This window comes from Cydia pomonella, chromosome 13 (assembly GCF_033807575.1).
Source record: "Cydia pomonella isolate Wapato2018A chromosome 13, ilCydPomo1, whole genome shotgun sequence".
NCBI lineage: Eukaryota > Metazoa > Arthropoda > Insecta > Lepidoptera > Tortricidae > Cydia > Cydia pomonella.
The window spans coordinates 2,297,428-2,310,232 of NC_084715.1; the positions used below are offsets into that span (position 1 = coordinate 2,297,428).

The 12,805-nt window shown below is 37.6% G+C and overlaps 1 protein-coding gene across 3 annotated transcripts; it reads right to left on the reverse strand.

Moving 5' to 3' along the window:
• Positions 1–224: 224 nt before the first annotated feature.
• On the reverse strand, positions 225–7,505 carry LOC133523982 (probable ATP-dependent DNA helicase HFM1). 3 transcript variants are annotated; one of them, XM_061859732.1, is made up of 8 exons: positions 7,201–7,505; positions 6,222–6,406; positions 5,483–5,580; positions 5,153–5,385; positions 4,733–4,968; positions 4,184–4,290; positions 1,137–4,101; positions 225–1,026 (listed from the first exon to the last, which is right to left on the reverse strand). In XM_061859732.1, the coding sequence occupies exons 1-8, from the start codon at positions 7,324–7,326 to the stop codon at positions 237–239; spliced, it is 4,740 nt and encodes a 1,579-aa protein (XP_061715716.1). In that variant the 5' UTR covers positions 7,327–7,505; the 3' UTR covers positions 225–236. The 3 variants fall into 3 exon arrangements, with proteins under 3 accessions (XP_061715716.1, XP_061715717.1, XP_061715718.1); XM_061859734.1 differs by lacking the exon at positions 1,137–4,101 and having other exon boundaries at positions 757–1,026; XM_061859733.1 differs by lacking the exons at positions 5,483–5,580; positions 7,201–7,505 and having other exon boundaries at positions 6,222–6,334.
• Positions 7,506–12,805: the final 5,300 nt, after the last annotated feature.

The window sequence follows — 12,805 nt, forward strand, 5'->3', positions numbered from 1 at the left end:
AAACTTGTCAAAAACCAGTTTAAGGCACAGTATGTACAAGTTACTCTATGATGTAGGAAAGGTGCTAGTGCTGCACTCTGGCGGCAGAAGATATTGCAGTAATACTCACTATAAATATTAAATAAAAATATGATTGAATTGAAGTTTGGCGAAACCTGCATTTTCGACAATAGCTCAAAATAAAAAGACAAATAGTTTTAAGAACTTTTATTTCAAATCATTCAAATCACTTTCATTTAAGGCCTATACGTCTTTTTCCTTACAAACTTGAACTGGCACAACTTATCGCGTCTTGCACCTAAATTAGTATGTGCCCGTTGTGAAATGACCCAAGGAGCCGATCGCATTGGTGACTCATATGTTTCGTCATCTTTGGATAAACACCATGTTTCCATTTCTTTAGGAAATTGCAAATCCCCCGCACTATTGAATTTATCTTCCATATTTTCCATTTGATCATCATTGTTGTAAAAGTCTGTAATTTCTTGACTAGCTATAGATGAATGAACTGGCGAATTATCTCTAAAACCAGCTGGCGGAGCTATTACATTCGTGTCCTCATTACTTTCAGTACAGTATTGTAATAGTAATTTTGGATTAAACATACTTTCGTCTTTCATATCTTGTTTGGCGTTGAATATATTTTCGTTCTTTATATCTTCTATTGAGTCTAATTTTAAACTGTGCACCGAAATAGGTGATTCGAAAGATTGATTGTAGTCAACTGTTTTATTGTTGTAGTTAGTTTTAGGGGCCACATTAATATCTTCTGACTTATACAATTGTAAATTTTCTTTGGTTTCATCTTTGATTCTTTTAGCTGTTGCAACAGATTCGATCTGACTATTAACAACTGGTTTATTGCTGTATGTCAAATCGAGAGATATAGGCATCTCTACTCCATTAATATCGGTAATTTTAAATGGTTTTCTGGATTTGGGTACGGTGTGCTCAATAGTTTTAGCGCTGGTGGTGTCAGCTGTATTATTAAGCTTGCTAGAAGATGGTGTAGGCGTTTCAGGTTTGCTGAAAACAAAATCAATAAACTAACATAACATAGGTATGAGATATGATTAATAAACAAATGCATGGTAGACAAATCAACGGTTGTCTCGTTAATTGTAGTTAGTACTTACACCAATTTTTGACTATATTTTTGTAAAATGTTCCCTATACTGTTATTTGTTGCTGAATACTTTGGTTTATCTTTGATACTTTCTTGTATACTCTTTCTTGCGTTACTATTTTCATTTAGATCAGGTTTATTGTTTACAATGACGTAATTTTTATTAGTCATATCTTCTGTAGTGACATTTTCGCATACATTGTCATTGTTTTGTTTAGGTTTCATGTCATCGTGTTCTTTATAAGTATTACCATTATATCCTTCATTGGTTTGATTGGTATTGTTCTGTTTCATTATTTCTGTTACATCTACATTTAACTTTAGTTTTCTTGTAATTCGGAGTTCATGGTCGGGAGCATATTTCTTTGTGCAGACATCTACTTTTGTTGCAGTGTAAGAGAATCGTTTAAAGTAGGTTTCGTTGTGATTGTTTGAATCTTCATGCTTTTCTTGCTTAACTTGTTTTGTATCCGAAGGGCATGAATTTTTATTACCTATGCTTGGGACATTGTAAAAATCACAAGATCGATTGATATTCCTCGTCAAATTTTCGTTACTCCTCATAGGTTTCATATTAAATCTACTTACTAAATCGTTACTAGGATCTATAGGTCTCATTTGGTCTGTTAAAACCAGATTGGCGTTAGTTGCGCCATAGTCTGATGGACCACTTTGATGATTATTTTGGTTCATTATTCTGCCAGCAAGCAAATCATTGATATCTTGACCAAATTCATTTTGATAATCAGAATATGTTATAAAAGATTTCAGCTTGGTTGGTCGTTGACTATGACTTTCCCCGATAGTTTCAACACTGTGATTATATGGTATCAGAGCATTATTGGAAACATTTGGTTTGGTAATAGTTTCTAACGAATTAACGTTAGAAATATCATATGCTATGTTTTTCAGACTTTCGTTAGAATGTGTAATTGTGTTCCAAGTCCTGATCAGCTGTGGAGTTTGGTCATAATCAATCCTCTGGCTAGGTGTATTACTTTTTTGTATATTATTTTGCATGTCCATTCGATTACTAGTCATAATCTTTTGCTCAAAATTATTAAGTTCTATGGGTTTATAAGTTGCCAAAATCTTGTCACTAACATCTGGCAACCCCACAGGAGCAGTTTTGTTAGATACAGTTTCCAATGTCTGAATTGGTAAATGTTTATTTAATGTAAACTCCCATCGTTTAGGAACAATTTTCATAGGACTATCGTGATTAAGTGTAACTGGATTGAGTTCCAAGTTTTTATGTAACGGCGTAACCATATCACGGCTTAGATTACAACTTTTTCTTTCTTCAATTGTTTTGTTTTCTTGGATGCCAGTTTTCTTATATGTAATACTTTTTTGATCAGATTCATTTAAACCAATGCTGATAGTATGTGCTTGGTTTTCTGCATATTGATTCAGTTCTAAAGTTAGCAAAGGGTGAAAATTTTCTTTTTCTGAGTTAAAATTTTCTTCTTCTGATTCATTCATTCCCGTAGTTTGCAATAAATTGACTGGTATGCTATTATCCCTCGTAATGTTAGAACTAAGCGCAAGGTTTTGGTTTGTAATGGGATTATGTTTCAAGTTAGTATTTAGCGGCACAGTTGGATATATTGCGTGAAAATCATTACTATCGTCAGGCTTATTAGTTTCTTGTAGATTGTCACTCATATCCATTTTGTCATATTCTACAGTTGTACTGTCGAAGTTTTGATCATGTTTTTGTTCATATTGATTGGATTTTATAATTTGTACAGTCTTTAAATTTACTTCTGGCAAGTCGAGATTTTCATCGAAGTCATAGTTTTCATCATTTACATCAGGTTGTTCATGTTTATCAACATCATGTGGCATGACTTTAGCCTGAATTTTAATTTCGCCATATTGTACCTCATTGTTTGATTTGCTGCAAGTAGTGTTAGTATTTTCTTGTCTATAACCGTCAACTACTTCTGGTATTTCTTGGGCCATTGAATTATCAAGCAGATCATCTATTACTGGTATTTTAGGTTTAGTTGTATTTTGTGCCCGCTGTAAAAACTTATTTATTTGAGATTTAATTGCATCAGAAAATCCACTATCAATGCTTTTGTCAATATTTTTTTCAATGCTGTCCTCAGCAGTATTCGCTTTATTTTCTATTTTATCCATGAAACTGAAATTGGATTTAATTTTTTTACGTTTATTCAAGTCTCTAGCACATCGGCTGGATTTATTTGCCAAATTTTGTGTGTTATTCATATTCCTATATTTGAGTTCCACTTTTTGAGCTTCCGGCATTGGTTTAGCATTAAAGTGTATATTGGACTGCGTCGGAATATTAGTCTCAAGGACATTATTATATTGCATATTATTAGAAATAGGATCATTTGCTGAAATTTCAGATTCTATCTTGCTCAATATACTGTCAATCTGTAAATCATCTATGTAATCATCGTTGTCATTGATTGTAATTTCTTCCAATTGGTCGGCTATTACATTTTTAGTGAGATCTACAGTTGGATACTTCACTGCTGGACTGTTTTCTGGAAAGCTGGGTCTATTATTTGAACTATCTATAATGCCTTTTGTGAGATCAACTGTAGGAAATTCATCAGCCGCTTCAATGGTTATTTGGCTATTCTCTGGAAATCGGGGCCTATTTTTGCTGTCCAGTAGGTCATGTATAACTTTATTCGACATTTCTACTGATTTATCTATATCCGTTTTCAATATCTTCGAAGTTTTACAAAACGACTCTTTTAGTGCATTAAGTTTTTGTGTCAAAGTGTAATCACGTTTCTTTTTTTCTTTACATTGTGTAATGTCAGAATCGTTCTTCCGCTTTCTTTCTTTATATACATCTGTTATGGCAGTTTGCCTTATTGAAATATTTGGCCTGGATGTGTTTAAATTAGGCCAAAGAGCATGGTCAATTTCACGTGGTGCTTGCGATTCCAAATCAAGAAATAAATAATCAGCTTGCACGTCGATGCCAACTATTGTAAGAAAAACGTGTAGTCATTATTGAGTTAAATTTAACTTACATCGCTGCAATTAAGATGTAATAATATTTCTTACCAATAACAGAACTCACGCAGTGGATCAATATTTTATGTTCATTTTGGAGTTTTCTTGTAACTTCGTATTTCATTGTTCCATCATAGACGCTTATGAAGTCCTTATCACTAGAAAAAAAAAAACAATTGAGTCAGGTTCGGCAGCATCAGTTCTATGGTTACAAAGTCAGCAAAACAGATGATTTGCCGAATCTCAAAAGACTACTAGGACTAAGACTAGTAGGAGCTCTAGTGGCTGTCTTTCATAGTAAGTTGGTCTAATGTTCTAAGACAAATGTGCGTGGTTTAGTAGAATCAGTTGGATGATTACCAACCGGCCGCTTTTTTCCTGAACTCTTCATCTTACAGAAAATACAGTCTTACGTGGATTTAGTCAGCTACAACATAATATATGATTCTCCGAGTCCCCAACGCCTGGATAACTCTTGTGGCTGTTCTCAGTGGAAAGTAGTTTCATGTTGTGAGACAAAGGAATGTGATTCAGAAATATCAGTTGGATGCTTACCTACTTGACTGGTCACCTAAACTCTTATAGAACGTACAAACTCACGTGAATTGAGTCAGCAACAACAGATAATTCTCCGAATCCCCAACGATCAAGTAACTCTTATGGCTGTCCCCCGCAGTAAGCTGGTCCATGTTCTCAGACAGATGATTGTGATTTAGCAACATCAGATGGATGGTTACTGATCGGGCGTCGATTGGTGTTACGGTTAATTGATATTTCGGTAGGAGGCTGACTTGCTTTCGTATTATGTTTCCGGCTGGTGGACCTTTGTTCATTATCTGAAAATAAAGACCTTAAGTAGGTACCTTTTTATACTAATTACCTACTAGATTACTAGACTCTAGTAACTAGAGGTTTTAGTTATAATTTCACCACCCACCGGTATGATATTCTAATGCCCTATGGCCAACTGTGAACGTCTTTTAACGTCTGTGAACGTCGTCTGATATCATGATGACATACCCTTTCCAAGTCTCTAGGATGACTTTCCTCCAACAGCATAAAACTTGTTACTCCAGCACTGGCCAAGAGCGTACTGAACGTAGGTCCAATGCCTTTCAGCTGCTTGCTGACGTAAGGGGAATTCTCCCACAGATGTGCTTCGATGCATTTAGATAGTATGATCGAGTTCAACACGGCTGAGAATGTCTGAGGTTGTGGGGGAAGTTCTGGACGTGTTACGTATTTCACTAAACCTGAGAATTTTATTAAGATTTTTATTGGTAAGTTATAAATATTGAAGAATCCAAAGGAAAGTCTGAGATAGTATATTTTACGAGGCAAAATACTAACATTTGCAAACCCTGGATGCCGTTCTCATGACTTTTAAAGCTTCTTGGTTCAACGCTGGTTCGGGAATGGGCAGACATCCTAAAGTAGCCTGGATGATGCTACAAAATTCATATGAAGACTATATTATTATAGGTAAAAAGAAGGGTTAAATCACAAATTGAGAACAAATCAAAATATTTAGCTTAGCTTTAGACGTAGGCAAAATACACCTAGTCTAAAGCTAAAATTGCACATACTTGAGAAATTGGGACGGGTACCGCTGTAATCGGCTGGCCTAGAGGAGCTTAGGCGCCTAAGCTGCAGATTGAATTCGTTCGAAGTTCGAATGCGGCTTCCGCCACTGGATGGCCATGGGCATAAATATTTTGGGGACAATCTGACGCAGATCGACCTAGCCCCGAACTAAGCAAAGCTTGTACTATGTATATGGGCCATATATCACACCACGGGCCACAGACACAAATTGAGAACAAATCAATATATTTAGTTTAGCTTTAGACTTAGGCAAAATACACCTAGTCTTTCTAAAATTGCACATGCTTCGGAAATTGGAACGGGTACCGCTGTAATGACCTGGCCTAGAGGAGCTTAGGCGCCTAAGCTGAAGATTGAATTCGTTCGAAGTTCGAATGCGGCTTCCTCCACTGGATGGCTATGGGCCCTTTTTTTTAGTATATGACATCTATTTCAGTTTGTGCCTAAAGTAGGTATACTAATACCAATCCACTAAGTAACTTACCAATTCAGCTTCATTTGTCTAGTACTTATTTTTCCCTTCATAGGGAATCGGATTGTTGGTGCCTTGTTATTCCTGTTTAATAGGTTAAGACACCTCCGCTCGTCTACGCGGAGGTGCATGTCCGCAAGTTCGTGGCTTTCGCAGACAATCCACAGGAGGCGTTCGAGTGTTTCTGAGCCTTCGATCTGTAGGGGATAAAAGGCGAAAATAACTACATTTTTCTCAAATGAAGAAGAAAGAAGGCAGTCTTTTTAAACAACGAGCAGGTTTACCTACGTTACTGTATGTCGCATAGGTAGTAAGGAAGGTGCATTCGGATAATTCCTATTTGTTATCAAAGCATAGTAAATAAGTTTGATTACTTATATTTTCTTTCCGTCTGTTTTTAATCATTTAGAGAACTCTATCTGACTGAACTGAAGCAATGTTTTAACGCAAAACATTCCCAATCATAATGAATTGAAATGTACGTAAAGAGGCCGCCCAAGAAACAAATGAATGGAATGTTTGATGATGGAATAGACATGAAGGTATGATGAAATAAAGGCGATCAAGAGGTAAAGAATAAAGGCCAGCGCACTCCGGCTACGTGTGCGAAGACGTGCACGTGCACGTGTCCTAAAATGTTGGTGCCGTGCATGCACACGCTTCGCTTTGTATAAATATTACAACGCGCTGTCTACTTATTTATTTATTAAGCCTTTATTTTCATCCTTAATCTACCTTAACTAATACATAATAAATGGCAATTTTATTAAAGGTAATTAAGGCCCCTGTCGGGTAAAGGCCTCCTCCAACAGTTTTCAAGTTGGACTTGAACGAGCTTTCTGTATCCAGTCTTCTCCGGCACTTTTTTAAATATCTGTAACCCAACGATCTCTAGGGCGTCCTTGGCCTCTCTTAGCTCTTGGCCCTGGCCACGAAGTAGCAAGCTGTGTTCACCTTTCATCATGTCATCATCTCTCAGCTGTCTACTGACCTTCATAATATTCTTCATGGTTTCCACGTCCATGTAAAACAAGGACATCAAGCGACCAGCTTCAGTGGATTCTATGCAGCTGGCCTCATCCATTGTTATAAGGCCCGAGCGTGCTAAACTGTTCATGGCTTTCACGCATAGCTCTGCAACAATAAATAAATATTTTGGGGACAATCTTACGCAGATCGACCTAGCCCCAAACTAAGCAAAGCTTGTACTTATGGACAGTAAGCGACGATATACATACTTGAATACATAGATAACCTCCACAACCCAGGAATAAATATTCGCAATGACCACACAAATGCTCTTACCAGGATTCGAACTCGGGACCTGCTGCTGCGTAGGCAGGGTTACTACTGACTAGGGTTCCTACCCACCTACCTAGCCTCCTGGCCGTTTAACAAACTGGACAATTATTTAGGGTTGTGTTCTTCGCTTGCAGATCCAAGTCTTGTTCGGGCCATATAGATGGTACGGGCCGGCGAGTTGCATCGCAAGCTTTTTTTTTTGAGTTTTTATTTGGCAAGAATTTTACCTATCAGCTGCCAGCTTCAATCTGTCATTATATTTCATAGTAATGTTAAAGCCCTCGCCTAGCCCTTCGACTAATCGTACAAGCCTAACACGGTAAGGGTCAAGAGTCAATCCATACATGACTAATACGGAAAAATACCAGCATTACGTTAATATTGCGACCTAGAATAGAGTGAAGATGATCAGCATTATTTATAAACTATTAAGAGCTAAGCCTCATTATGGTAGCGTCTTCTAAAATGATTCATAAAGCTTAAACAATCGTGTCTGGTCAACCACACCAGAGAGATCTGCGATTATCAAAAATTTAGTAAAGTTCTTGGACACAGAGGAAACTTTCATTTCGGAAATGGAAAGTTTCATCTCCCATAAAAAATTATGAGATTTTCCAGAAGTATTTTTTTACACTACGTCGGTGGCAAACATGAATACGGCCTGCCTGATGGTAAGCTTTCTCCGTAGCCTATGGACGTCTGCAACTCCAGAGGTGTTACATGCGCGTTGCCGCACCCTCGTTGAGCTCTGGCTACCTTACTCGCCGGCAGGAACATAACACTATGATATGAGTTGGGTCTAGTGTTATTTGTCTGCGGTTTACTGTAAGGCTCCTCACTTCCTCAGTGGGGTTCTGCCCTAGATCTGGAATGATCCACTTTGCCCTACCACACAAAGTGAGGTGATGAGTCTTTAGTAATTCTCTTTGGCACATTGCTATACGTATGTACACGCAAAAAACAGGTATGTTAAATTTACAGATAATTTGTAAAATTTACAGAGAAATCTGTAAATTTAACACATATCTCTGTAAATTTAACACATATCTCTGTAAATTTTACAAAGTATCTGTAAATTTAACATAACTGTTTATTCCGTGTAGCTGACTGAACTTGGGATATTTTTATAAACAACTAGAAAAGCAATAAAAAGATTCTGGATCTCAAGATAAAGTTATACTAAAAGCGAGTAGACAAAATGACTAGTGAATTAAGTAGCAGAAATACCTCAACGTAAAGGGCAGGCCATAAGAAGGTATATGCCACAAATGGTAACCGCGTAGCGATTGATGTCGTCCATTGAATTAATATGTCGATCGAATGCTTAACGTTGCTTCACGGATATGGCACAATGTAAATTAATGAAATACAAATGTCTGGAAAAACACGACATCGTAAGTAGGTACGACCATTCTAATAAGTTAAAAATAGAATAATAATAATAATCATTCAGCCTATATACGTCCTACTGCTGGGTACAGGCCTCCACCCATGCACGAGAGGGAAAAGTTATCTAGCAAAAATATTGTGTTTAACCCGGACCCAATCGATTTTTTTCGCTGAGTTCGGGACGAAGGCCAACTTGGGCATCTATCTCATAGTATGACTAGGAGTACGCTCTTTAAGGAAGATTCATCTAGACCGTTTTCTATAAAAACATCACGGGACCAGTTGACCACCGATCACCCGTCATATAAAATGAATTGTCGTACGCCTCGGCCTGGACCCGGGCCGTTTTAGCGTGAGTCATCCATAAGAGTCAGTTGCACCAAACTGTCTGTGACCTTTAAGCCGTTAGCAAGTATTTGATTATATGAGACATTTCATAGTGAAATAACATTGATCAATCCGCGAATTGTGGTTGGTGTAACCATGGTGTAACTGCCTTTAAAATTTATGAGTAGAAGCAATTAAGAAAGCCCCCGAGCCACGTACACAGAATCTCTCGTCGTGAACGAGACAATCAAAATAAAAATAACTATAACTGCCTAGGTATAAAAATATGCATGATAAAATTAAATCTGCATTCATTATTTCTATGATAACTGAGAAAGCTTGAACAAATCCCTTATAGTCGAGCAAATCGCATGTCAACCATCACTTACGTCGACGTCGGCATCGCGTGTACAATCGAGCCGTATATTCCCATATCTGGGAGCTCGGTCAGGTTTTCTCATACTAACCATGCACTAGTGTAAGTTGATCTCTAGCAATGGTTTCCGGTTCACATGATTTTTGCCAACCCTAGCAAGTCAAGTATTGAAATTAATTAATCTAAAGAAATTTATAATTCTCACAAAGTAAAAATAGCCGTTTCGAGCGCAATTGAGATCACCATGGTTAAGATGGCCGGTATTTATTATTTATCACCATGCTTATCACGTTCTTACAAGTATTTACTCGTAAGAGCGAAAGTGACAAGTGATAAAAATTGAACCATGCTGCCACTGCACGATTCGTTTTCCGTCAAACACTGGATTAGTTCGGAAGTGGACCGAGGACACAGAATAAATAATTCTACTATTTCTACTACCGTACAGAAATGACACTTCCCACAAAACCTAAGTTTGACAGCGATTCAGGGACGAATCGTGCTGTCCCTTTCTAATGTATGGCACTATCCCTTTCGGCTATTATTAGGGTTATCAAAATTAAAGTCATTACCTTATCTGTGGTCGTGCACGTATATGGACGTCAAGTTGTGCCAACCCTAAAAATTGCTCGGAGCAATGCTGAGCCGAATGGAGCCGAGAATACCCGAAAGGAGGAGTGTCGCCCCACTGTCGAGGGTACGTCAGCGTACCTACTAACTTGCCTGAGGGGGATTAATATCGCCCATGCCCACCTGCAACACCAGAGGGGTTACAAGTGCGTTGCTGTCCTTTAAGATGAGATGGGTACGCTGTTTTCTTGAATGTTTGAAGTTTCTGGAGAAACTCTCAGTTTAGGACTGCCAACGATCCAAGTCTTGAAGTTGGCAATGTTGTCATGGTCGCGTTCTTTGTGTTGGTGGAAAGAAGCGAGGGATTGGGGATTCTCTAAACGATTGTGACTTGGTTCGTCAGAGCCCGTGATCGCTAAGCAATTGGAACTGGATTGAACCTGATCCGTCGACAAATGCTAAGATTCCTATGGATGCGTCGCCATCCATCACGAGCCGGAACTTCGCGAGGTCACGATGATGTTTGCATTAAACTGGAGCGGATTTCGAATTGGTAATAGTTCATCATACGAGTATCAACAGAAAAACGTCCGTAATGGGGTTGGCCGGTCGAAGTATTAAACAGATGGCGCCATCATAGCTTGCCCTGTCAATCCCTAGAATTGTGTCAAATTCTTGTTTTTTTTTTTGGAATTTTATGACCTGGATTCCAGTACTTTAAGCCAAATCTCATAGAACAAAACTAGAGACAGGGGCAAGCTATGATGGCGCCAACTATGCAAACCTTTGACAGTTGCCAACCCCATTGGATAAAACCCTCTGAAAGCCTACTACGAACCACTTCGATAATTCGTTTCTCTATTTGCCTATCTATCATTCAAAAGTGCAAGAGTTGCAAGAGCACCTACTACGAAACGAAATTTAGATTTTCGATTTTGCGGTAGTTTATTATCGAAACAAATGATCCGTTCGTCATTAAAATTCTGAGCTATTTTGCTGATACACATCTCTAATTTAATTTCGTAGGGAAACCTTATAACAGGTTGGACCAAAAACACGTTGACATTTTTTTTAATGCGAACCATTGTTGATTTTGTAAAAGCGCGCGGTAGTTTAATGCGATAAACGAAGCTTTGCTGCACACCCATAACCAGATAATTCAATGACCGTATAGGGACCGTGCGCGTTAGAGGGTTTGCCAACTTGTGGCCTGAATCGGAACCATAAACATGCACATTTACACGTCACGTGTTTTCTTGTGCATAGTAGGTTCTGCCAACTTGTGGGCTACATCGGAACAATAAACATCACATTTACGTCTCGTGCCAAAAATCTGACGGTTCCTGTGCTGCCTCCTACAGTTCATGCATGCTCCCTATACGCGGTAAACGCAGCGGTAAGCGCATTGTCATTTTCCCTACATTCCGTGATCGCATGCGTTCAACGTTGCGTCACTTGCGTTTGTAGCATCGCATAAAACAACCGCGCTCTTTAATATTTAAAAGCTAAAAGAGTATATTTCGAAGATAATATTTACGTTTTGTTTAGATTAATGATTGTACTCGTAGTTATAATTTTGAGCGATATTTTGTAAAAGCCGTGAAAAAAAAACATTTTTTTTTTGTCAACGTATTTTCTCCATCTTCGGGCCACCATAAGGGCAATAATAAATTTTATTGTTTATTTATTCAGTTTACAATTGTACCTTAACAGCTAAAGCCACAGCGGCACAAATTGGGAGACAGTAATATTTATACATTGAGTGCACCATATCATCTACGACTGCCCAAAGAGAAAATACCCTGGAGATACTCTGGACTTGCTCCTCCCTGATGAAAACGCAGCCCGATGGGTGAAGGAGCTAGATGTAAAATTATAGTACCTATATAATTAGTTAAAGTTTCACTAATACTGTAAGCGACCTTGACAAATATCTAGCCATACGATTAAATTAAAAAATACATTGAGTACAAAAGTACCTACATAATCACATTATATAATACTACTTACAGGCATCTCTCGCTCTATCACAGTTACTTTAAGCGTTGCCTAAATATTTTTGTGCCTAGTAGTTGAATTATATTAACTTTTTTTTCGCTTCGCAAACTAAGCTAAGGGGTCAAGTTATTGGCAATTGCACCTGACATGGAAATTAACAAAAAAACGTGTTAATGTTTATAAAACGCCTATGAGAAAAAAATACCATAACAATTTTAATTACAAATTGTTTGTTACAAGGTTGCTATTTGTAATGGTTTATTATTATTAAGAGCAATTAAGTCAATAAAATTAATAAATAATAAATTTAATTGACTCGCATACCGGATACACTTAAGTTATTCTATTCATTGATTATAAAGGTTCATCAATTAACTTAGATGTTATTAAGTATATCTATCTATTACTAGAGGGTGACTCACGTTAGACCAGCCCGGGCTCGGGCCGGGGCGTCTGACACTTCGTTTTCTATAGAAAGCATCGATACGATACGATAATTTATTAATACAATATATTTGACATGTAAAATGTAAAGTGTCTTAATACTATACTTTGCATATAACTAACCAGTTGCTATGTAAAGTTGTTGTTATAAAATCCATTTAATGTTACATATTACATATACCTATTGCTT

Excerpts from the sequence above, each read along its gene's own strand:
- LOC133523982 (XM_061859732.1), bottom strand. The coding sequence starts at position 7,326 with ATGAACAGTTTAGCACGCTCGGGCCTTATAACAATGGATGAGGCCAGC. Across the intron at positions 5,581-6,221 it reads AGACAAATGAAGCTGAATTG|CATCATCCAGGCTACTTTAG; the intron begins GTAAGTTACTTA and ends TGAATTTTGTAG. Across the intron at positions 4,969-5,152 it reads ATCCTAGAGACTTGGAAAGG|ATAATGAACAAAGGTCCACC; the intron begins GTATGTCATCAT and ends CTTTATTTTCAG.